This window comes from Leopardus geoffroyi, chromosome A3 (genome assembly GCF_018350155.1).
Source record: "Leopardus geoffroyi isolate Oge1 chromosome A3, O.geoffroyi_Oge1_pat1.0, whole genome shotgun sequence".
NCBI lineage: Eukaryota > Metazoa > Chordata > Mammalia > Carnivora > Felidae > Leopardus > Leopardus geoffroyi.
This window is the reverse complement of record NC_059336.1, coordinates 28,582,206-28,607,914: the sequence shown is the minus strand read 5'-3', so window position 1 is coordinate 28,607,914 and position 25,709 is coordinate 28,582,206. Positions and strand designations below refer to the sequence as shown.

Sequence of the window (25,709 nt, the reverse complement as noted above, 5' to 3'; positions counted from 1 at the left end):
TGTAGTCATGTGACTAATGACATTGGCTTTTCTACAAAACCAATATACCGTTAGACACTTCATACAATAATTTCCTACTATCATCTAAAATGGGGTCTATATTCAGATTTTCAAAAATTTCTTCTGTAACTTTATTTTGTGCACCTAGCTTGGTTTTAATTCATCTGTAAATGCTTGGAAGAACTTTCCTGTGAAACCACCTAGGCCTCCACAATTCTTTTTTTGACTTGAAAATAATCTGAATGGCTACTCAGATTCATCATTTTATATAGGATACTTGGGGGCCCGCTGTGCTTTTGAGGAGTTTGGTCCATTTTCTCTGAGTTATCAAATTTCTTCCCACAGAGTTGCTCATAGTATTACCTTGATAGCCTGTTGATGTCTGTAGGGTCTGTAGTGACATGCTGTTTCATTCTTGATATAATGTGTTACTTTTCATATTTTTCACTGTCAAAATTGCTAGAAGATTTTCAATTTTATTGATCTTTTCAAAGAACCCACTTTTTAAAAATTTTTTTATTTTTTAAAATTGACATCCAAGTTAGTTAGCATATAGCGCAACACTGATTTCAGGAGTAGATTCCTTAGTGCCCCTTACCCATGTAGCCCATGCCCCCTCCCACAACCCCTCCAGTAACCCTTAGTTTGTTCTCCATATTTATGAGTCTCTTCTGTTTTGTCCCTCTCACTGTTTTTATATTATTTTTGTTTCCCTTCCCTTATGTTCATCTGTTTTGTCTCTTAAAGTCCTCATATGAGTGAAGTCATATGATTTTTGTCTTTCTCTGACTCATTTCACTTAGCATAATACCCTCCGGTTCCATCCACGTAGTTGCAAATGGCAAGATTTCATTCTTTTTGATTGCTGAGTAATACTCCATTATATATATATATATACCACATCCTCTTTATCCATTCATCCATCGATGGACATTTGGGCTCTTTCCATACTTTGGCTATTGTTGACAGTGCTGCTATAAACACGGGGGTGCATGTTGTCCCTTGGAAACAGCACATCTGTATCCCGTGGATAAATGCCTAGTAGTGCAATTGCTGGGTTGTAGCGTAGTTCTATTTTTCGTTTTTTGAGGAACCTCCATACTGTTTTCCAGAGTGGCTGTACCAGTTTGCATTCCCACCAGCAGTGCAAAAGAAATCCTCTCTCTCCGCATCCTCGCCAACATCTGTTGTTGCCTGTGTTGTTAATGTCAGCCATTCTGACAGATGTAAGGTGGTATCTCATGATGGTCTTGATTTGTATTTCCCTGATGAGGAGTGATGTGGAGCATTTTTTCATGTGTCGGTTAAAGAACCCACTTTTGTTTCAGTGATTTTCTCAATTGTTTCTGTTCGCAATTTCATTGCTTTTTCTCCTCTTTTTTTTCCTTCATTTTCTTTGAATTGATTTTGTTCCTCCTCATTTTTTGAAATTTGAACTGAGATTTTTTTTTTTAATTTAAATTCCAGTTAGTTAACATACAGTGTAATACTGGTTTCAGGAGTAAAATTCAGTGATTCATCACTTACATATAATACCGAGTGCTCAACACTAGTACCCTCCTTGATACACGTCACTCTTCCAGCACATTCCCTACCTCCCTCCATCGACCCTTGGGTTATTCTCTACCATTAGGAGTCTCGTGTGGTTTGTTCCCTCTCTCTCTTTTCCCCTCTTCCTGTATGTGCATTTGTTTTGGTTCTTAAATTCCATGTATGAGTGAAATCATATGGCCTTTGTCCTTCTCTGACGGACTTCTTTCCCTTAGCATAATACACTCTAGCTCTATCCATGTTGTTGCAAATGGCAAGATTTCTTTCTTTTTGATTGCTGAGTACTTTTCCACTGTGTATACATATGTGTGTGTATATATATATATATATATATATATATATATACATATATATATTCCACGACTTTACTCATTCATCAGTCAATGGACATTTGGGCTCTTTCCATTGTTTGGCTATTGTTGATAATGTTGCTATAAACATTGGGGTGCATGTACCCCTTTAAATCTGTATCTTGGTATCCTCTGGGTAAGTACCTAGCAGTGCAATTGCTGGGTCATAGTATAGTTCTATTTTTAACTTTTTGAGGAACCTCCATACTGTTCTCCAGGGTGGCTGCACCAGTCTGCATTCCCACCACCAGTGCGAGAGGGTTCCCCGTTCTCCGAATCCCCGCCAACAACTGTTGTCACTTGTGTTAGCAATTCTGACAGAGTGAGGTAGCTTCTCGTTGGAGTTTTGATTTGTATTTCTCTGATGATGAGTGACGTTGAGCATCTTTTCATGTGTCTGTTAGTCATCTGGATGTCTTGTTTGGAAAAGTGTCTATTAGTGCCTTCTGCCCATTGTTGGTTTGTTTTTAATTCAAGTTAGTTAACATACAATGTAGTCTTGGCTTCAGGAGTAGAACCCAGTGATTCATCTCTTACAGATGACACCCAGTGCCTATCCCCAAAAGTTCTCTCCTTAATGCCCATTACCACTAGCTCATCCCCCCACCCACCTCCCCAACAGCAACCCTCAGTTTGTTCTATGTATTTAAAAGTCTCATTTGGTTCCCCCATTTCTTCACCGGATTGCTTCTTTGGAAACTGAGATTGATGCTAGACTTTTCTTTGAGTGTCACACCTTGGCCTGCTTCTGTTTCCAGGGATTCAGGAACGCGAAGCCAGGGTACCTAAGCTGCGTTCTTCCTCCAGTCTGCTGACATTTAACTGCCTGCCTTCCTCATCCACCTTTCAGAGTCCTCCTATGCTTGGACCTCATGCCATTTCCAGGGGTCAGGCATGCACTCAACCAGGAGACAAGTCCACAGCATATCATCTTGACAAGCCTGGGTTTGGTTTTTAGACTTCTGTCTTACACTGGGGCACACACGAGGGCTGTTAATTCTGGTATTTCTAGTGTGCCTTAACTGGCAAGCTTATTAGTGTGCTAAGGCTGCAAATAGGATTTTAAGGTTGGCTAAGCTGGCAGGCCAGAGCCAAGTGTAAGATGCTTCTGTGACCCTACGCACCAGGATGCCACTCCACGGACGTCCCAGGCTCTGGCCACTGCCTTTCTGGGTCCGGTGCATCTGATGTAAAGATGCACATCTTTCTGTCAATGGTATTGAGGTGTTTTATGATAGTCCTAGCTTAATGGACCTCATTTCTCTCAATATAGCATAACCACGTGTGTTGCTGAGGCCTGGGGTTGGCTGGCTCTGTTTGGACAGAGATTCTGAGTCCTCTGATCTTTCTGGGTCTTCTTCAGGATGCCAAGTTTGCCTGCCCCATTTTTCCATCTTCCTTCACCGCTCAATTATGACACAGCACCTCTTCCTTCTTGTTTGCCTTTCCCTCCTTGAAGTATCCATTTTAAATCATGCCTCTCCCTTTTACTCCCATCTGCCCTTTTGAATGTCCCTGTCTCCTGGGGCACCTCGGTGGCTCAGTCGGTTAGGCGTCCGACTCTTCATTTCAGCTCAGGTTCATAATCTCACGACTCGTGGGTTCAAGCCCACGTTGGCCTCAATGCTGGCAGTGCAGAGCTGGCTTGGGATTCTCTGTCTCCCTACTCTCTGCCCCTCCTCTGCTCACTCTCTCTCTCTCTCTCTCTCAAAATAAATAAATATTTTAAAATAAATAAAATAAAACGCCCCTGCCTCCTGATCTTAGGTTCCTACTGCTGTTTTGATAACTGGCACATGCTTAGTGACTTAAAACAACCCACATTCATTATCTTCCATTTCTAGTGTGGAATGTCTAAAATGGGTGGCTGGGCTGCGTTCCTTCTGGGGTCTCTCGGGGAGAGTCTGTGTCCTTGCTGTTCTAGGTCCTAGTGGCAGCTCCACTCCTTGGCCAAGGGCCCCGTACCCTCTGACCTCTGCTGTGGTCCTCACGCGTCCTGCTCCCAATCTCTGCATACCTCCTACGCTTGTAAGGGTTTCGGTAATTAAGTTGGCTCCACTCCAATAGTCCCAGATAATGACCCACTCAAGACGTTAGCTAGTTACCACACAGTCTTTCTTGCCACATAAGGTACCACATATTCACAGACTCTGGAGGTTCAGGGCCAACCCTTTTAAGTCAAGCACACTTTGAAACCCATTCCTAAGATCTGTGTCCTGATGGGCAGGACACATTAAAATATTTTCTGATTTCAGGGCGCCTGGGCGGCTCAGTCGGTTAAGTGTCCGACTTCGGCTCAGGTCATGATCTCACGGCTTGTGGGTTCGAGCCCCACATCTGGCTCTGTGCTGGCAGCTCAGAGCCTGGAGCCTGCTTTGGGTTCTGGGTCTCCCTCTCTCTCTCTCTGCCCCTCCCCTGCTCACACTCTGTCTCTCTCAAAAATAAATAAACATTAAAAAAATTTCTAATTTCAGCTGGATTTAATATTGGCCGTGGTATTTCCATAACTCTCGGGCTCCTTGACTCGCTGCCCTTTGCTTCACCTGCCCTTTTCCTGTGGCTGGTGAGGGTAGGAGGACAGCGGTGTAAGTGACTGAGCTTTTGGATTTGGTGAATTTTCTCTTTTGTCTCCCAGAGATTTTGAAGGTTGGGCATTGTCTTCAAGGACTATTGAGAACCAGATTTCCATAGAATTTACTGTCCTTTTATTCTTTTTCCTTTGGGTTTAGAAGTTCTATTCGGAGATGAGTAACTAAGGTGCTGCCTTGTCCTCAGCAGACACAAGTGCCCTGAGGGCTTTGAATGCCCTGTCTCCAAAGTCCCTATCCCACATCTCAGTATCTGTCTCCCATCGTTCCCCATCACGGCCCTGTTCTGGCAAAGCAGGTGCACTGAAGCTGAGAATCCAGTCTTCTCTGTAGCGCCGATGCTCTTATGGTGATGGTGGACCCAATTACGTCCTTAGCTTTTTCTTCCCTCCGGCTCTAGGAGGTGTGAGTCTACAATGTTGCCCAGATGTCCTCTTTCACACTTGACCTTTCAGGTGTGATTCGCTGGTCTTAGTTTGCATCGTCTTTCTCTGAAAGGCATCAGCCCAGCAACACCCATCCAATCCCATAGTTCCTGTAATTCCCAACTCATTTCCAGATTGCCAGGGTACTCCCATCCTCTGCTCACATCATCCCAGGTCACCACTGTGAGGTTTTAGCAGTGACAATAGCAGGGACGGCTGGGCCCTACCCCTGCCCCGCCACCCACCAGGCTGGGGACCTCTTGGCCAGTCAGCTGACTGAGACCCGGGTCTGTCTCTGCACCTTAGAGCTGGGTTTCCAGACCCCTCCCAGACAAACTCCGCAGGTCACCTGCCTTGGGAAGCAGCCTCTAAGATATACGAGAAGGGGGATAGCTCACTGTGGAGCGCTGCCCGATTCACGTGCATGTGAGACAGGGAAGGAGGCAAGACTGGCAAAGGGAGATAGTGAACACAAGGCAGCACAGAAGAGTCATACTTGGACGAGCCGGATGCTTTATTGACTTTTTAAAATGGAGCGGAGGGGCGAAACCTCTGTACCCGCTCTTCCTCCAGGCCTCTGCTGCAGGCTGCCCTCTAGAAGCAGGTGCAAACATGGGCAATGCACCTCTTTCAACTGAGTATAAGTGCAGAAGGCCACCCAGTTGGGACCTGCCGTCCCCCAACACACCAGGGGTAAAAATGATGGGTTGCCGCTCCTACCTCTAAGATTATCCCATCTATTTCAAAAACTCATTTGAATTTTTTATTCTTTAATGTTTATTTATTGTTGAGAGAGAGACAGAGACAGAGAGAGAGAGAGAGAGAAAGAGAGAGCATGCATGAGTGAGGGAGAGGCAGAGAGAGAGGGAGACACAGAATCCGAAGCAGGCTCCAGGCTCTGAGCTGTCAGCACAGAGCCCAACGCAGGGATCAAACCCACAAACCATGAGATCATAACCTGAGCAGAAGTCACATGCTTAACCAACTGAGCTACCCTGGCTCCCCTTAACTTGAATTTCTTGATGCAAATCTAAGAGCAAAACCAGTCATTACAAAAAGGCAAAGAATCTGCAGCTATGCATCCAGATACAATGATCTACGTCCAACAGAAAGATATCCTACCTGATGCTGGCACTGGGGTCCACGTGGGCTGGATGGTGTTTGAAAGCCCTCCTGAGAGTTTCCTTGCCTCCCTCAGGTGTTGTCCAGCCAGCAGGTCTCGTGAGGTCAGGGCACTCTGAGAGCTCCCTCAGCACGTGAGAACATCGAGGCTTGAGTGTGGAAGAGCTGGGCAGACTTGCACCTCGGTCACCATGACACTGTCCTCACTGTACTCGAGGCTGGGCTGATATTCGTTTCTATGACCCTGAAAGGTTGAACGCATCCTGGTCCAAAGACAAGGTCGCAGATCCATCCTACGGGACAGCAGTGAATGATTTCCCACTCATCCGATGACCCTCCATAAACTATGAGCCTGTTCCCTTCTCAGAAAGAGAGCATCAGACCTGCCCCATTGGGTGTGGGGACAAGTCAGTAAAGCTCACTTGCGTGTTGTTGAGTTCTCTTTGTCTCCACCCCTTCCCTCAGGAAGGACACCCGGTAGCCTGAGAGGGGGTGAGCGTGATGATGTACTTCTTATTCTGAATTCTGCCTCAAGCTTCTCCCAGGGGAAATTCATGAGCTTCAGAACGTTGATGGGACCAGGTCTCCTCAGACGGAGTAAGTGGAGGTCCCTGGGAGTGGACTCCTGGATCCCTCTCTGATGCTGCCTCCTGTCCCTTCATTTCCAGATCGAGAACTGTCCACTCCACTCCTGGTGGCTCTCTCCTTGGGCCCCAAGCTGCTGCTGCTCGTCTCTGTCTCTGCCATCTATGTCCACAGGAAGCAACGGATTGACTGGTGAGTTATGGACAAGGAGGACAGGGCCAGGTCAGTCCCAGAAGGAGCCAGGTCAGTGGAAGGGGCAGCCCACAGGTCACACAGGGTCAGCGCCCACCTGGAATAAAAAGCAGATGATACACCTTTCTCAAAACCCTCAGGAACTTTGGGGATCCCTCTGGGAGGTTCCCAACTCCCAGAAAGTGTGTGGGGTCCTGCAGGAAGTGGGGGAGGGGGGTCAAGGGCTGTCAAAAGATATGCACAGAGTCCTAGGGCTTCCGGTAAGGAAGTGGGCAGAGAGGCTGAATGAGGGCCACCTGGGTGGGATGATCCCTTGGAGAGCATCTCTCGAGTATTTGGGCACTAGGAGTCCACAGGAATGCTGTGGAATGCTGACGGGTGCCCGCTGGCCGCTCTGAGGACGGCTCCCTCTCTGACCCTCTGTGGGACAGACTGGAGAGGACGGGGAAGGGGGATCAGGACTTAGGGAAGAAGCCTGAGGAGGCACAGTCCATGACAGGGACCGCCTGTCCTCTCACTACAGGTGACCCAGGAGGAAAATAGCACCGAGGACATAGGAGACACGTGGAGAACATTTCTGGAATGATGAGCAGATAATGAAATGTGAACATGGGTCCACGGCTCCTTCCTTCCTCCCCTGCTACATGCCATCCTCGGTCTCTGCTGCCTCCTTCCTTCCCTGAGGGGCCCAGCCTAAGACAAGGAACAACTAGAAGCTTCCACAACCCTGCCCCAGATGCCTGCTTCCCCAGAGACCCAGCTGCCCACAGTTCCTGCTGCTCCTCTCCCAGTCCTTGATGCCCCCAGAGCTGGTCTTCATACCTGGTCCTGAGCAGGGGCCATGGGAACGTGCTCTGGAAACTGACACACGGGTATCTTCCTAGAATGTGAGAAACAAGTCACGTGTACGTGTACCAGGCTATCTCTCATCCATTTCCTGGGGACCGTGGCCATTAAGTACACACTCAAGGCCGTGCTCTCATGGGCCATTCCTGCCAACCCCCAGACCCACCAGCCTCGGTGAGGTTCTCCAATGCCTCCTGAATGCAAATGAATCCCATCCTGGGTGGAAGAAGAGAAATGATTCTCCTTCTCCTTTGCCTACATGTCCTTCTACTCAAAGTAGAGAGAAGTTTCCTTCCTCTCCCTGTGACGGGGACACCAGCTCCCCATTCAGCTTCATCTTTCCTGACCCCCCCGCTCGTGTATAGGTGCTGGCAGTCCAGAAACCTGGACCCTTCCCTGGTTTCCTTCTTTATACCCCGTGTTCAACTCTGCCTTCATAATGCTATGTCCAGTGGTGACATGGTAAATGTTCAACAATCCATGCTCAGAAAGAAAAAGAAGCCTGATTTGTAGTGCATGTCCACTTCTGTGGTGTCTACACTCCCAACGTGGCCAATTTCAAGCTGCCAACAGTGGAACAACTAGCGAGCAAAATTCTTGGAAAGCTCTCAGGAGCGAGGGCAAGCCTCCTCCTGCCCACCAGGGAGCTCCACCCAGCACCTGCACACTGCTCGCTCCCGGGCTGCCCCCTGGTCCCGGCCACCAGCATCCCTTCCTGGACCATTGCCACGTCCCTAACAGACTCTCCGGGTTCCGCCACAGTGATCCTATGGAAATGGAGGTCAAATTGTCTCCCTTCCCTGCACGGCTCAGTCTCTCCCCCTTTCAAGCTCTGCTGATATGTCCCTTTACGAGAAGCACCTTCCAAAAGCCACCCCATGCAAAATATCAATTCCACTCTCACTCTGTGTTTTCACAGCTCATACCCAAACTGAGCTATTTCCCTAGAACTTACGATCAGCTGACACGATAAACAAGGCAGTGCTCGCTCTGCACGGTGATGCAGGACCCAAGCACTGACGGCGCAGCTGAAACCACGCGAAGGGATCTCAATAATCACTGGGAAGCATAACAATTTTCTGTCCTTGAAAAACTTTTTTCAACACATCGGAAGCCCACCAACTGTCAGTTAGGAATGGATCGGGCCATAAAAAAACAGTGAAACTATTATTCACCTGGTATACGGGCTTTTGAAATATTAGAAACGTTGAAAAGGGAAGAGTTTTATTTGTTTGCAAAGACTTATCAAGAGTAGTTTGCAGAGGGTCTGCCTTCCTCTGATGGCACAGTTTACAACAGAGAGCAAGCGTCTGGATTATCTCCCTCCTTTCTCACTTGGGATCAGCTTCCAACACTCCACCCTTGGCACTTCCGATGCTGTGAAATCTTTACAACATTAATGTGAATATTTGCTGGCATCACTTCGTCCGGGACATTGTCACCCTACCTTCCTCCCCCACTTTCGTCAGCGACGTGGTAAGTTTATCCTCACTCTCCTCCTCTGGCTGCATATCTGGATGCTTGGGAACAGTATCCCGGGCCGCATTCCCATGAAGGTCTCTGTGCCTTCATAACCCCACTCCCATTGAGTTTGAACTTCCCCTCCAACCCTCTCGTTTCTCCATTGCACTGTCTGCCTTGGGCCCATTCCCTTTTTGCCATCACTCACTTTTGCACAATGTCACCCAGGTTCATCGCCGGGAGACCAGGAGACAACACGACCACCTGCTCTGCTGCTGTGGTAACCCGAGTGACAGAGTCACAGTGATCAACCCCTGTGGGCTTTGAAAGACGTGATGCTGACTTACCGTAATGTGCATCTGTTAGTTACGTAGGGACCTGTGGCTAAAGAAGACCCGGCGGGAACGTTTATACTTCATGCAATTGTTCGTGGTAAATTCCTTGGGGTAAATAAAACTGGAAGCGTGTGTCGAAGGACTGGCTGACATTTGTGCGCATCGACACCATACGAAGCGAGAACTGCCTCCGTGTGTTCGTCTCTTCCGCAAGGAGGACGTCGACTCTGACAGAGAGGGCCTCTGTGTCCTCAGTTCCCAGAACAACGACCGCCACATCTTAAACCATCACATTACAAAATAAATAAACTAGCGACTACTTCACGGAGGACCTCACTTTCTACTAGATGTCAGATTTTAAAATGAAATTGTTCTTTATTTAATCAGCTGGTGCACGTATCCAAAACCATTCTGTTAAACGCTGCTCTGTCTTCTTTGTGTTTTAATATTATATCATAACATCCTCCAGGAGGCAAGCGAGCGGATTTTCAGGAAACAAAACAGTAAAGCACAGGAACCACCGGGAAGAGCCCCCAGGGGCCAAAGCTGCAAGAGTTTGAGCAACAAATAAGTAAAGTGGTACCTGGTTCCGGTGTGGCCTGAATGTTGGTGTCCCCATAAAAATCGCGTGTTAGAATCCCTCTGGTCCACGTGATGGTGTTAGAAGGGGGGGGCCTCTTGAAAATGAGTAGGTCATGAGTGTTCCACCCTCATGAATGGGATCAGTCTTATAAAAGAGACCCCCCCTCCGCCCCGCCCCAAAGTTCCCGAGACCCTTTTTCCCTGTGAGGCCACAATGAGAAATGCTATAGCGGTCCCTCTCCCAACGATGCTGGCCCCCTGATCTCAGACTCCAGCCTCCACAAGTGTGAGCGAGATGTTTCCTTTGTTCAGCCACCCAGGCTGGGATATTTTGCTATAGCTGCCTCAATAGACTACGACTGATAAGGCCAATGTAAAATAAATATCAATGAGTCCAAATTGCTATAAACAAATAACCGAACACATTAATAAATGGAGGGAAAGAAAACATGTCCTGGGCAGAAAAGTCTCAGATAATTTACGAAGATACTTCACTCTAGGGTGAGAAAGCCTAACTCCCCATTCCTGAAGTGTGGGCTCCTTGTGGCGACTCCCTTCCAAAGAGGACAGAATGGAAGGAGGAAAAAGGAGTAACTACAGTGGAGACAGTTGACAGAGTTCAGTCAGGTGATCATGATCTCCCCAACAGTCATACACCATTGGTGACACTGTGCACCCTGGATGTAATGTGATGAAAATGGCATTTTTCCTCTGTGACCTTCCTCCCCAAACCCATCACCCCCGGCTGATTATGAGAAAAGTATCGGACAAACGGCAAAGAGGGACATTCCACAACATACCCGAGCGGCGCTCCTAAAAACTGTCAGACCATCATGAACAAGCAAAGTCTAAGAGGCTGTCCCAGCTAAGAGGAGCCTAAAAAGACATGACAAGACAGTGTAATGTGGGATGCTGCATGGACACATGGTTAAAAACTAAGGAAATCTCCTCTGGACTGAATGTCTGTGTGTCTCCAAAGTTCACGTGTTGACATTTAATCCCCAGTGCGATTGGATACGGAGGTGGGTCTTTGAAAAGTTAATTAGGTCCTGAGTGTAGAGTCCTCATGAATGAGATCAGTGCCCTTATGAAAAATACCAGATGGACAGCTCCCCGGGTGCACCCTGTGAGAATACAAGTAGTGGGCACTCTGCTAATGGAAAGAGTGTTCTACAAACGGAAAGAGTGTTCTAATCACAGCATAATATCCTAGCACCCTGATCTCAACTTCCAGCCTCCAGAATTGTGAGAAATAATTTCCTGTTATTCAAGGCATCCAGTTTATGGCGTTTTCTTATAGCGGCCCAAGCTAAGGCAAAATCTAAATAAACTATGGACTTTCTTTAATAATAACGTACCAATATTGGTTCATTAATTTTAACGGATCCACCACACTATGTGAGAAGTGAATAAGGGGGAAACGGTGGGCAGCTGTGCCTGGAAATGCTGTATGATTGTCACAAGTTTCTCCAAATTTCAAAACTGAAGTCCATTAAAAAAAAAATCCCAAGGGGCACCTGGGTGGCTCAGTCGGCTGGGCGTCCGACTTCGGCTCAGGTCACCATCTCACGGTGCATGAGTTCGAGCCCCACCTGTGCTGACACCTCAGAGCCTGGAGCCTGCTTCGGATCCTATGTCTCCCTCTCTCTCTGCACCTGGGTCCCCTTGTGCTCTGTCTCTGTCTCTGTCTCTCTCTCTTAAAAATAAATAAACATTAAAAAAAAAAAATCTCAACATCTTGTCTTCAACTTGATCTCTGCCTCTTGCGTGCCCTTGGGGGACACTGGAAAGATGTAAGTGGTGGGGAGATTTTTCATTCAGGCAAGAGATGATGATGGACATGGAGAAATAGATTCAACAGGTATTTAGGAGGTAAAACAGGGCCTGTAGCAGGCAGACAAGAGTGGACAAGTGAGGGTATAGAACATGGGTCCCTTTCTGGTTTGACCAAATGGGTAGAGGATGTGCCACGTACCGAACAGGATGGAAGGGGATAAGAGAACACCCGCGTTGGGACTACGAACTCAGTTTTGAATACTTGAGCTCTACAAATGAAAATTTCAACGTCAAAGGATGTATAGGTTGAGCCACCAAGAAGTGGATTCAGGATTGGGAGCTTGACTGCACCTGGTTGCAAATCCACTGCTCTTGACCCTCAAGGCACTAAAAATCCGCATCTCTGAAGAGTTTAGAGTCTGCTGTAAAGTATGAAGTCTACCAGAGGTGAACAAAAGGGTAAGAGGCTGGAGACTGAAGGAAAGATCCCATTAATCCCTCAGCAGGAACCGTGGATGGCTTCCCAGCATGGAATTCATCTTTCCAGAACAAGATGATGCAGAGGTGACATCACAAAGGGAGGGGGAGTCTTGTCATCTCGTACAGGACGTTCAGCCCGCTCTGCACTCTCCTCTTGTTCTAACACCTCTCTTGGCCTTAACATCCTGTTGATCCCGAAGAGGAGGTGGGGCTCCCAAGGAAGCAGTAGCGAAATAGCCCTAGCTGCCAGCATGTGACTACGGATTCCTGGACATTAAAGGGTCAACGGCGGAGCGTGGGCTGAGAGTCCCTGGAGACAACCTGTGTGCTTGGGTAGAGTGCAATCCAGTAGTGAGAGAGAAGGAAGTAAACGTGCTGGGTCCTCTCTCTTTCTGAGAGTGTTTCTTGTGTCCCTCCACTCCTTTCCTCCAGAGCCAGCCCAAGACCCAACACAGACAGCAGGACAGCCCTCCGCTGCCCAGGTATGTGTCTAGGTGTGTTGCTTTCCCTCTTGCAGAGTATCACCCCAGCCCATCTCCCCTGTGACTCCCTCCATCTTCTAAAGCACACATCTTCACAATCTCCAAAACTCTAACCTCTTTCCCACACCGTATCTCTGGGATCTGTAAACTGGCAGGTGGGCAGGTTGGCGAGAACCTCAGATGGGACGAGGCTCAGGAATGAGCACAAGCCTGTGGGTGTCAGGCCCTTAACTCTGGGAACCCCAAGCATTTCCAGCAGCAACTTCTCAGCTTACAGCCGCCTTGTCTGTTAAGCTGATCATCTAAAAAGTGTTACAGTCCCATGGTCTTTCCTCTCATCACAATCCCCTTCCTCTGACATCATGGAAGCAGGGAGTGTCTTCTCTCCTCAGAGCACAGAGTCCCGGACCTCTCCAGGACAACACTCAGACAGAGAAGGCTCCAGGGGCCACGACGATGCCTGTCCTTTCCTCCCTACACTGCCCAACTCTGCCATCCCTGCTGCTGACTCTGCTTCTGGGATTCACAGGTGAGGGGGGCCTCAGGTGTGTTTTCTGGGGGGCTCCCCTATGCCTGTTTACTGTGTTCTCCTCACCTATCACCCTAGAATTTCTTGGGGGAGGGTTTTTCTGTCCCAGCCAGAATTTATAGAACTAGACTGGAATGGCTCCCAGCTCACAACATCTCCCAGTGGTCATCTCTGTTCCACACCCTTTTGTTCAGGTAATGGATACACCCCCCACGGTCACAGGGCTCAGCACAGCATACCTGAGAGTTCTCATCCCTTAGCTCCTAGGGTCAGAGAACCTGAGTTTTACACTTATCACCCCCACATAGATGCTACCTCTCAGTGGAAAAAAAAAAAAAAAAACGTGCTGGAAAACATGAAATTATAAAGCAAGGAAAGAAAGCACGGTGCTTCCATCCAAAGATAATCACCTTTAAAAATTTGCAGAGGTGTGCGTGCTCATGGAATTTAGCCAGAAGTGGTCACTAGAGGTCTGTCTGGGTCACTGGTGGAAGCTGAACGTTGCAGCGTCAACAGCAGGACTGGGCAGGTCTCCTCTGCTTGCTGAAAAAGCCAAGCAAGCATGTGGAGTCTCTTCCCCAAGGCCATTGTGTTCATCTTAGCAGAGGTTTCAGTCCCAGTGCCAGAGCACATGGCTTTAGGGGTTCACATCAGATGAAAGAGGAAGCCAAAACCATTATCTGAGTCTAAGGAAGAGGAAGAAAGCTTGGATAGCTGAGAGTAACGTATATGAGACACCCGGGCCCACTGGGGAATGTCAGCAAACATCTCAAGAGAAATTAACACCAATTTTGTATAACGTCTTCCAGAAAAAAGAAGAGGAGGAAACACTTCCCTACTCATTTGATGAGGTTATTATTATCTTGATAGCAAAACCAGATAGACTTTACATAAAATAGAAAACTACAGACCAATATCCCTCACGAATCTAAAGGCAAGAATCCTCAACAAAGTGTCGGCATATAGAATTTCACAATGTGCAAAGTTATATGCCATGCGTAAGTAGGATTTATTCGAGGCATGCAAAGCTGTTTCAACTTTTGAAAACCAGTCATTGTAATCCATCAGATCAAAGCGTTAAGGGAGAAAAACTGCATAGCGGCATCACTTGATGCAGAAGAAGCATTTGACAAATCCAAAATCCGTTCATGATGAAACCTCTCGGCAAACCATCAATAGCAGGGAACTTCCTCTATGTGATAAAGAACATCTACAAAAAGTCTCACAGTTATCATTATACTTAATGGTGAAAGACACTATATGTATTTCCTAAGACAAGGACTGAGGCAAGGGTGTCCATTCTCACAACTCTTGTTCAAAATAGTACTGGAAGCTGTAGCAGAAAGAGGGACAAGAAGGAAGGAAGGGAAGAGAAGGAAGGGAAAGGAAAAGAGTGTAAATTGAAAAGGAAAGAATAAAACCTCCTTGTTTACAGATGACATGATTGCCTACATAGAAAATCCCAAAAGGATCTCCTAAAAAAAAAATAAATAAAACAACAAAAAACTCAGGATAATAAGCAAGTTCAACAAGGAAACGAGATTAACGCACAAAAATCGGTGTATTTCCATAGACTAAAAACACAAGTGACCATTTATATTAGCACCCAAAAAAAGAGAAATACTTAGGTATAAATCTCATATAATATATACAAGATCTAGGGGCGTCTGGGTGGCTCAGTCGGTTGGGCATCTGACTTCGGCTCAGGTCATGATCTCACGGCTTGTGAGTTCGGGTCCCGCCTCAGGCTCTGTGCTGACAGCCCACAGCCTGGAGCCTGCTTCAGACTCTGTGTCTCCCTCTCTCTCTGCCCCTCCCCCGCTCATGCTCTGTCTCTCTCTCCTTCAAAAATAAACACTAAAAAAAATAAAAAATATATATATACACACACAAGATCTATATAAAGAAAGCTAGAGAACTGAACAAAGCAATCAAGAAAAAATAGAGATATATTCCATGTTCATGGATAGGAAGACTCAATATTGCCAAGATGTCAGTTCTTCCCAATTTGATCTATGGATAAATGCAATTCCAATCAAAATACCAGCAAAGTACAGATATTGATAAACTGACTCTGAAGTGTATATGGAGAGGTTAAAGATCCAGAATAGCCAACTCAACGTTGGAGAAGAACAAGTCAGAGGACTGACACCATTCGACTACAAGACGTACTAGAAAGTTCCAGTAATAGAAACAGTGGCATTGGTGAGAGAACAGACACACAAATCAATGCAATAGAATAGGAAGTCCAGAAATAGACTCACATAAATACAGCCAACTGATCTTTTGGAAAGGAGCAAAGATAATCTTTTCAACAAATGTTGCTATAACAATTGGAGATCTGCACATCCACGTGCAAAAAAAAAAAAAAAAAAAAAATTCTAGACACAGACCTAACAGGCTTCATAAAAATAATGTAAAACACAAAACTATAAAATTCCTAGAAGATATCCTAGAAGAAAATCTAGATGACCTTTGATATGGAAATGACTTTCATTTATAAACAGAGTTCGTATTTTAAAGCAGTTTTAAGTTCACACCAAAATGGAGAAGAAGGGGCAGAGATTTCCCTTACTATTCCCTGCCCCCACACATCACAGCCTCCCCCATTATCAATATCCTCCACCAGAGTGGTGCGTATATTACAAACAATGAACCTACACTGATGTCATTAACACCCAAAGACCATAGCACACATTATGGTTCACTCTTAGTATTGTACAGTCTATGGGTTTGGACAAATGTACAGTGAGATCCGCCTTTGTAGTATTTTACAGAATAGTTTCGCTACCCTAAAAACCCTCTGTGCTCTGCTATCTACCTCTTTCCACCCTAACCCCTGACAATCACTGATGTACCTACAGTCTCTATAGTTTGGCCTTTTCCAGAATGTCATACAGATGGAATCGTGTAGTATGCAGGCTTTTCCTGCATTAATGATAAGCTTTTAAGGTCCTTTCACATCTTTTCAGGGCTTGCTTGAAAGCTCATTTCTTTTTATAGCACTGGATGATATTCCACTGTCTGGATGTACCACAATTTCCTTATCCATTCAACTACTGAAGGTCATCCTAGTTGCTTTCAAGCTTGGCAATTATAAATAAAGCTGCTATAAACTATGAGGTGGAATCTGTTCCCGGCCTCACTCCTAACCTCTGGTAGCCTCAGATGGTCCTCAGAGGGTACACGGCATTCTCCCTGTGACTTCACACCCTCTTCCCTCTCGGCATGACAGATAAGCTAAGCTGCGCTTCAACTCCTGGATCACATGAGCTATGAAACCGTATGTATTTTCTTAAACCGCTAAGTCTGGGTCATTTGCTTTTCAGCAAGTTCCCTTGTTTATTAGAGCCTACTATGCTCTAGCGCATCCTCATATCGTGATGCAGAAAAGAAGGTACCCGCCCCCTTTCTGTGCATTGGTCCCCTTCCCCTCATCCCATATGGCAACCCAATTTGTAATTGTCATACTTTGGTGCCAGCTGAAAGAGTATGTAATGAGACTCCACCTTGACCTAGAACCAGACACTCAGAACATCTTGGGCCAAGACAAAGAACACGAGAAATGATGCAAAGTTTCTTTCCAGGAACTGCAGGTGAAGAGTTCCAGGTGAACCAGCCTGAGAGTTCAGTGTCAGTCAGAGCTGGAGACATCTTAACACTGGCCTGCAACGTGTCTGCTCACTCCCCAGCAGGGCCTGTCTTGTGGTTCAGGAAGAATGGGCCAGAACAACAATTAATCTACAGTTTCAATGGCAGCCACTTCCCCCGAGTAAACCAAGTGGAAAACACAGAGGTCAATCAAACAGACTATTCCATCCGCATCAGTGATGTGTCACCCAAGGACACGGGCACCTATTACTGTGTGAAGTTAACAATAGGGCATCCTGACATGGCGTATGTATCTGGTTCAGGCACCTATGTGTCTGTGAATGGTGAGTACAGGTCTGACGATTTCCATCCCCTTGGTTTGTAAAACTAAATTCTCCAAAATCTGAAACATGTACCAAATCATCACAACACACTGGATACTGTGTCCCTTCATCCACAAAAAACCCTGCAGCCTGGGATTCTATACATGGCTCTTCTGTTAGTCTGGGACCCTGAGCCCACTATTGAATCAAGCCTTGTTACAGACCAGGTCCTTCTCTGATGACCCAACCACTAAAACCTGAACACAGAGATACTCCAAAATAAAAAGATGTTCAGTAGGTAAAATGCAACTACATGTGTGTACCTCATGGTCCAAAAACTTGGTAAAATGGGCCTAGAAGTCTGAGTGCCCTTTCTGAGGTTTAGGGACAAACTTGAGCTCAAGAATATGCATTGTGTCTCTTGTGGCCTATATCCTGACTCTAAGCATCAGTCCCAGACAGTTGCAGCCACATATTAGCTTCCGGATTTGGATGGAATCTCAACCCAGTGGAAGTTTGCCCCCAAGCCTAATATCTCCTGAGCCAAAACAAAGGTTCTGCCACAGCCAGGCAGAACCTCTACAAGCCTGCACAATTCCACTTGCCCATTTCTAACTGGAATGTCACTGGGGCCTGGTGGAAGGTTCCTGAGCAACCACCACAATGCAGTCAGGGACTTCATTCCCCACACAGGAAGTCCATGAGTGAGTGTGGTCTCCTACTATGGCTTCTGGGGAACCTAGGGACCAATAGGAGTGTCCCTGTGTGTCACCCACTCCCAGGTCTTATTTGGAAAAGCTGTCCTGGAGGGGTTGACTCACTCTCCTCACGCTTGATCCTTCCCTGGTCTGCCCTGGGCTACCCTCAGCTCTGCTGTTCTCTGATTCTCTGAGGACAAGCAGTGTTTCCTGCTTCTTCCTACTCTCTGAGTTAATTCCATTAAATACAGTGAGATTAGGGTATCCATCTGTTCTGCTAGGAAAACCAGTCTTCCCCAGTCATGTTCTCCTCAAGTCCACCCACGTTCTAGGCCATCCAACTGGCCATGGAACATTTACACATTTCCCTCAAGCTAGAAAATGTGAGTGTAGGCAGCCTACCTGCCATTCTCTCCCAGCCTCCTCAGCCAGGAGTTCCCTTGTCTCTCTAACCTGCACCTCACGCCATCAGTGACGTTGATGGTTTGCCAACCTGAAAGGAGAGATATTACCAGGACCTGACACAACGCGTGGTAGGGATGTTGGTGGCAGTGGGTGTCGGGGGTCAGTCGTGGACCCTTCAAAATTGACAAAGTCCCTTGAGGCTCTACTCTCTTTTGTTGGGAAGAGGAAACTGTCTCTGTTTTCTATCTTGAGAGATAAGCAGAGGAACCACACCCTGCCTGCTTGCACATATAGTAATCCTAAATGCCCCCCCCCCAATTCTTTAGGTTTGCTCTCTCTCGACTTCCCCTTTCTCCATACCTGTCAGCACTAATATCTCCACAAATTCCGTGGCTGCTCACCCTTCAGAAAAGAGATGAAGGTCAATCCCAAACTCACTGTAAGTATGAGGTGGGCAGAGAGTACTTGGACCCATCTCCAAATGTACTGAGTGATCTTTGGCATTTAGATGGGGGAGGGACTGGTCTCTCTCCATGAACACTACCAATTCATAATCCCAGCCCTCTTCCTCCCTGTCTTCTTACCTTGGTTAGGGGCTGAGACGTGGAACTGGGGAGGTGACACATCTGATCCCCTGCACTGACCCCCCCTCAGTCGGTGAGGTCAGGAGCTTCCACCACTTGCAGAGGCCCCTCTAAACTCAGCGTGTGGTGGGGCGCCTGGGTGGCGCAGTCGGTTAAGCGTCCGACTTCAGCCAGGTCACGATCTCGCGGTCCGTGAGTTCGAGCCCCGCGTCAGGCTCTGGGCTGATGGCTCAGAGCCTGGAGCCTGTTTCCGATTCTGTGTCTCCCTCTCTCTCTGCCCCTCCCCCGTTCATGCTCTGTCTCTCTCTGTCCCAAAAATAAATAAACGTTGAAAAAAAAAATTTTTTTAAACTCAGCATGTGCGTGCTCCCATGTGGCATTAAAAGAACTAATTAATGAATGAGGTCCGACCATGATCTGGATCCAAGTTCTCTCCCATCTTCTCTAGGTCAGAGCATGGGAAGTAAGAAATGATTTTGAGTTTCTTTGCAGGAGCCTCACATGAGCTATTCCAGGTGCAACAAGCTGAGATGACACAGACTGTATCGACCGGAGACACAGTCACCTTGAGTTGCAGGGTACCAGATTCGTTCCCCAAAGGACCTGTCTTATGGTTCAAGGGAACTGGGCCACACCGGGAATTAATCTACAATTTCAAAGGAGGCATCTTTCCCAGAGTAAAAGAGATTGGACGCACCACCAAAGCTGGCAACACAGACTTTTCCATCCACATCAGTGAAATCTCTCTTGCAGACACCGGCACCTACTACTGCGTGAAGTTCAAGGAGGGGCAACCTGACCTGGAGTTCCAGTCAGGTCCAGGCACTGAGGTGTTTGTGACTAGTAAGTTTGTCTCTTCCTTCCCCTGTTATGGGCTGCTATCTGAGTTAACCAAGTCCTCTACTCATCGAACAACTAGATTATGCTAAATATTATTGAAGATGCAATATACATTCTTCTGTCATTCTCTCGGCAACTTGCGAATTAAGTGTTTTACAGGAGAAGAAACGGATTCAGAAAGGTCAATTGAGTGATGAAGGACATTTTGGTTGACATCCCAATATTCAACCCACCCCCAATAGCCTAGACTAAACCAGTTAAGGGTAATTTCATGACTCCCTGCCAGTGATTAACTCAAATATGAGACTGTCTTAAGCCAGTTTGTGTCCTTAAGAGAAAAGAACAGGCTTGCAGAGAAATCTGGGAAACTAATGCAATTCTCTCTCCTGTTGGCTAGGAACAAGCAGTCATATTGCCCCAGGTGCTCCTGAGAGACATCTTATGACCATGAGGGGAACCAAGTTGAGGAAAAATCTGCTCTAGAGAAGTGCAAAGATATAAAGAATGTGGGTTGACGACATTGCACCGCCATATTGTTCCTGGTTCCAACCCCACTTCTGGACCTCCAGTTATGGGAGAGAAAACATCTCCTTGTTAAGCCAGTTTGCTGAAAGTTGGCACTGTCCTAAGGGATGCCAGGTGATAAAGTTCCCACGTCCACGGAGCACTAAAGTACGATTTCAAATCATGGTTTTTTTCTGTTCCTAAAGCCTTACTTTTTAATTTTATTTTCCTATTTTGTGATAATCTCTGAACTCTGAGTAATACCCAGCCTGAGAAATGATTATATTGGTGATACTACAATACTACTATTTTGGGGGCATCTACTATATATCAAGGATCTACCTTTCCCATACTACTGTCTTCACCTACATAGCAACTTGAGTAGAAGAGGGATTGTCCTTTTTGTACTCATGTGAAAACTGGGGCTCCAGAGGAATCAGGGGTACAGAGAGTAGGAGAAAGAGGTGAGGTTGGTCTGGGCTCTCTCTCTTCCCTTTACCTATTAGTGAAGAGCCTTTCCTTACAAGAAATAAGAACCCAAAATATTGGTTTGAAGTGATCCAGTAGCTGAGAAGGATTCTAGGTTCCTCCCGGCATCCAAGGCAGAGCTTTAGGACTAAGGACTCAGGGCCACCAAGAATCTTATTCTTTTAAATTCTCTCATCTCTATTCATCTCTGCCTGGCTTTGTCTCTCCTGATGCACACAGGCCTTATCTGTATAATGGAAGGGATAAGGGATAAGTATCTGTATAACGGAAGGGATAAGGGATAAATGTTGACATTCATTACGTCATCTCAGCGGCCAGGATGGGAAGAGAGCTTCTTCTTCCCAGCTTCCACAAATGAATCCCAGAGAATCATTTGAAATTGCCTTTCTTGTGCCTTCCACTTACCCATTATTACAAAGGAAAGAAGGTGCTAGGTAGGGAATCCATCAACCCAATGAAATGAATGTCCAACAGACGACATGTGTCCCCACCAAGGTCCAAACCCTTCATGTAACATATTAAGAAGTTGAGACCCAGAGACTGGGCTTGCCTAAAGTCACAACGGTTAACAGAACTCTGATCTCTTACTCCCATAATCCTTGGGTTTATGACTTTATCTTCTTCCTAATAAGAAGACTCAAGTTAGAGTGGGGGTGTGGATGTGCATAAAGATAATTTACCGAAAAAATACTGTGAATGAGTTCAATCTCCCTGTTAAAAGCCAAAGAGTCAGAAATGTATTAATTTATACCATTTCTACATAATAAATAAAAAGCATATATACATACAGTTTTGAAATACTGAGTATAAGTTTGCTGTAGTTGTTATAACTAATTGTCACAAACCTCAGGGTTTAAAACAGAAATAGTCCTATGTGAGTGGTATGACAGTGTGAGGAGCTCTGTGCCTCTACTCCCAGAAAAAAAATTTTGGTGAAAAGAAATTGTTTTTAATCACTTAAAGTAGTGACATCAGCAAGATGAGCAGACTAGGAAGTCCCCAAGCCTTCCTCTCCCATGGAGACAACCAAACAACAACCCTCTATGGACCAGAATACCTTTGTAAGAATGTTAGAAATCAGCTGAGAAGCAGCAGCCCCCAGACCAATGGAAAACCAGGAAGGGATTCCAGTGAAAGCTGTAGTAAAGTTTGCGATGTTTTGTACACTCATACCCCACCCCCAACCTGGTATAGGGCACAGTTAAGGAGAAAACCTCCCATACATGCTTCACCCTCAGGATGGAAACAGAACAGATCATACATCAAACACTCTGGATTGTCTGGGGGCTGCCTGAGGGGATGGTTTCTGTCTCATCTGATTCAGTGCACTAAAAGGAACAGCAGTGCAGGTTAAAAGTGCTGAAAACAGAGACCATCAAAATGGCTTATTAGAGCTACACACGTTATGCAGCTCCACAAGAAGACACCAGGGAGAATAAGAGACTGTGATCTCTCGAGAAGAAAAGGCAAGCTGCTTAGAGAATTTGAGGCAGCTAAAAAAACATACACAAGCCCAGAGAAGTTACGTCCCCAGAAAACATTTGAAAGGTCCCAGAACTGCTTGCCAGGCTGACTGAGGAAGTAAGCCAGTCCATAAAACGGTGGTTATCTTAGTCCATTCAGGCTGCTATAACAAAATACTAGACTGGGTAGCTTATAAATAATAGAAATTTGTTCCCTACAGTTCTGGAGGCTGGAAATCCAAGATTATGCCAGTGGCATGGTCAGGTGAGGCTCATTGTGGCTTAACATGGTAAAAGGGGCTAGGGACCTCTGTGGGGTCTCTTTTATAAGGCACTAATCTCATTCATAAAGCATCCACTCTCATGACCTAAGCACCTCCTGAAAGCTCCACCTACTAATACCATCACCTTTGGGGAGTAGAATTTCAACATATGAACGTGGGGGAGGATGCAAACATGGTTTTTTCAAATGCCCAAATCCCAAAAAAAGAGCAAAAAAAAACCACACAAAGAACCAGGAAAACATGGCCCAATGAAATGAAAAACATAAGACTCCAGAAGCCAACCCCCTTAAGAAACTCAGATGGCTGGACTTCCTGCCAAATAACTCAAAACAACTATGTTAAAGCTACTCAATATACTAAAAGAGAACATGGATAACCAATGAAATGAAATCAAGAAAACAACATATGAAAAAAAGAAAACAACATATGAACAAAATGAGAATATCAACAACAACGACAACAACAAAAAAAACTGTAATAAAGAACCTAACAAATTCTGGACCTGAAAAATACAATAGTGAATTGAATATTTACCAGAGGGGTTAAACAGCAGACTTGATGAGGTAGGAGAAAGAACCAGAGAACCTTAACACAATTCACTTGAAATCACTGAGTCACAGAAGACAAAAGAGTTAAGAAAGTGAAGACAACCTAAAACATTTATGTTACCATCAAACAGACCAATATACACATTATAGGAATCCCGAGAGAGAGAAAGAAGCAGACAACTTATTTGGGGGGAAAAATGGCCCCAAAACTTTCCGAATCTGAAGAAATCAATTGACATATAAATTCAAATAACTCCAACCAGGATAAATCCAAAAATACCCACAAGGAGAAACATTATAATCAAACAATTGAAAGTCAAAGACAAAGAGAGTAACTTGAAAGCATCAAGAGAAAAGCAGCTCATTACATAAAAAGGAGCTTCTGTAAGATCATTAGTGAATTTCTTGGATGAATCCATGCAGCCCAGAAGGCAATGGAATGATATATTCAGATTGCTGAAAGAACAAATCTGTCAACCAAGAATACTATATCTAACAAAACTGTCCCTCAAAAATGAAAGCAATATTAAGATTTCCCCAGTTAAACAAATGTAGAAAGCGTTCATTACCTCTAGAGCTTCTCTATAAGAATGCTAAAGGGAACTCTTCAAGTTTAAGTAAAAAGATAATGGACAGGAGGGGCGCCTGGGTGGCTCAGTCGGTTGAGCATCCGACTTTGGCTCCAGTCATGATCTCACGGTTCATGAGTTTGAGCCCTGTGTGGGGCTCTGTGCTGACAGCTCAGAGCCTGGAGCCTGCTTCAGATTCTGTCTCTCCTTCTCTCTCTCTCTGCCTTTCCCTCGCTCATTCTATCTCTCTGTCTCTCAAAAATAAATAAACATTAAAAATTTTTTTTAAAAAAAGAAAAGATACTGGACAGCAAAATGAAGCTATACAAAACTATAAAGTTCTCCAGTAAAGGAAAATACATGTACAAACACAGTAATCTGTATTATTGTAATTTTGGTGCATAAGTTCACTCTTAATTCTTGTATAGAATTTAAGTGAGAAAAACAAAAAGCTATAAATCTATATTGAGTACACAATATATAAACATGTAATTTGTGATATCAGTAACAAAGTTGGGGTTGTGATGTAAGTGGTGGCATTTCTGTATGCAATTGAAGTTAAGTTGCCATCAGTTTAAAATAGATTGTTGTAGGGGTGCCTGGGTGACTCAATCGGTTAAGCATCTGACTTCAGTTCAGGTCATGATCTCGCAGTTCATGAGTTCAAGCCCTGTGTTGGGCTCTGAGAGCCTGGAGCCCGTTTCGGATTCTGTGTCTCCTTCTCTCTGCTCCTCCTCATCTCACTCTCTCTCTCCTCTCTGTCTCTGTCTCTGTCTCTGTCTCTCTCTCAAAAATAAATAAACATTAAAAAATACAATAAAATAGATTGTTATAACTTTAAGGTATTTTTGCAATGGTAACCACAAAGAAAAGATCTATAAATACAGACAAAACAAAATGAAAAAGAAATCAAAGGATTCCACTGCAAAATCAATGAAAAACAAAAGAAGGCAGTAAGAGAGGAAAGAAAGGGCAAAAAAGGTACAAGACATGCAGGAAACAATGAACAAAATGACTATAGTTAAGTCCTTCCCTATTAGTAATTACCTTGAATATAAATGGACTAAACTCCCTAATAAAAAGATATAAGTTGGCTAACTGATTTTTTGAAAATGTGGATCCAGCTATATGCTATCTATAAGAGACTCCCTTTACATCTAAGAACATACAGAGGCTGAAAATGAAAGAAGGGAAAAAGACGTTCCATTCAAATGATAACCAAAAGAGAGCATATGTGGCTATTCTGATACCAGATAAAATACACTTTAAATAAAAATCTGATACAACAAACAAAGAGGACATTACATAATAATCAAAGGGTTGACTCAACCAAAAGTATATAAAAATATTTATTCACTACACATCAGATCTCTAAATTTTGGTAGCAAATATTGACAGGATTGAAGGGAGAAATACACACAATAAGAGAAGGAGATTTCAAGACCCCACTTTCAATAATGGATGAACAATCGGAAGATTAATGAGGAAACAGAAGAGCAGAATAACACTACAGACCAACTAGACTTAACAGACATATACAGAACATTCCACCCAACAACAGCAGAATATACATTCTCCTCAAAGTACACACTGAACATTCTCCAAGACAGAACATATGTTAGGTCACAGAACAGTCTTAACAAATTTTAAAAGGTGGAAAGTATCTTTTCTGAGTACAATAGAATGTAATTAGAAATCAACAGCAGAAGAAAAACAGGAAAAATTTAAAAATACACAGAAATTAAACAACACAATCTTAAACAACGAAGCGTCAAAAAAGAAATCACAAAGTTAATTGGAAAATATCTTCTGACAAATAAAAACACAACATACCAAAACTTAAGGGATTCAGTAAAAACAGTTCTAAGAGGGAGTTTATGGTGATAGATGCATACATTAGAAAGAGGTTGGTAGGAATATAAACTGGCGAAGCCACTTTGGAAAACAATGTGGAGGTACCTCAAAAAATTACAAATAGAATTACCTTAGAACCCAGCGATTGCATTCTTAGGTATTTATCCAAAGGATACAAAAATACTAATTTGAAGAGGTACATGCACCCCAGTGTTTATACCAATGTTACCAACAACAGCCAAATTATGGAAAG

General features: G+C 44.9%; 1 protein-coding gene and 1 long non-coding RNA gene across 4 annotated transcripts in view; one reads left to right on the top strand and one right to left on the bottom strand.

The window, feature by feature from the left end:
- Positions 1-7,597: 7,597 nt before the first annotated feature.
- The window catches only part of LOC123580392, a 111,966-nt gene continuing 93,854 nt past the window's right edge, over positions 7,598-25,709 (bottom strand). Inside the window, exon 3 of the long non-coding RNA XR_006703280.1 lies at positions 7,598-7,693. This is a non-coding gene — a long non-coding RNA (uncharacterized LOC123580392). The remainder of the gene's footprint in view (positions 7,694-25,709) is intronic.
- Positions 11,819-20,436, top strand: LOC123580391 (signal-regulatory protein beta-1-like). 3 transcript variants are annotated; one of them, XM_045445067.1, is made up of 5 exons: positions 11,819-12,775; positions 13,148-13,304; positions 16,892-17,239; positions 19,398-19,748; positions 20,143-20,436. In XM_045445067.1, the coding sequence occupies exons 2-5, from the start codon at positions 13,232-13,234 to the stop codon at positions 20,226-20,228; spliced, it is 858 nt and encodes a 285-aa protein (XP_045301023.1). In that variant the 5' UTR covers positions 11,819-12,775; positions 13,148-13,231; the 3' UTR covers positions 20,229-20,436. The 3 variants fall into 3 exon arrangements, with proteins under 3 accessions (XP_045301023.1, XP_045301024.1, XP_045301022.1); XM_045445068.1 differs by having other exon boundaries at positions 11,820-12,775; positions 13,168-13,304; positions 19,659-19,748; XM_045445066.1 differs by having other exon boundaries at positions 11,820-12,775; positions 13,168-13,304.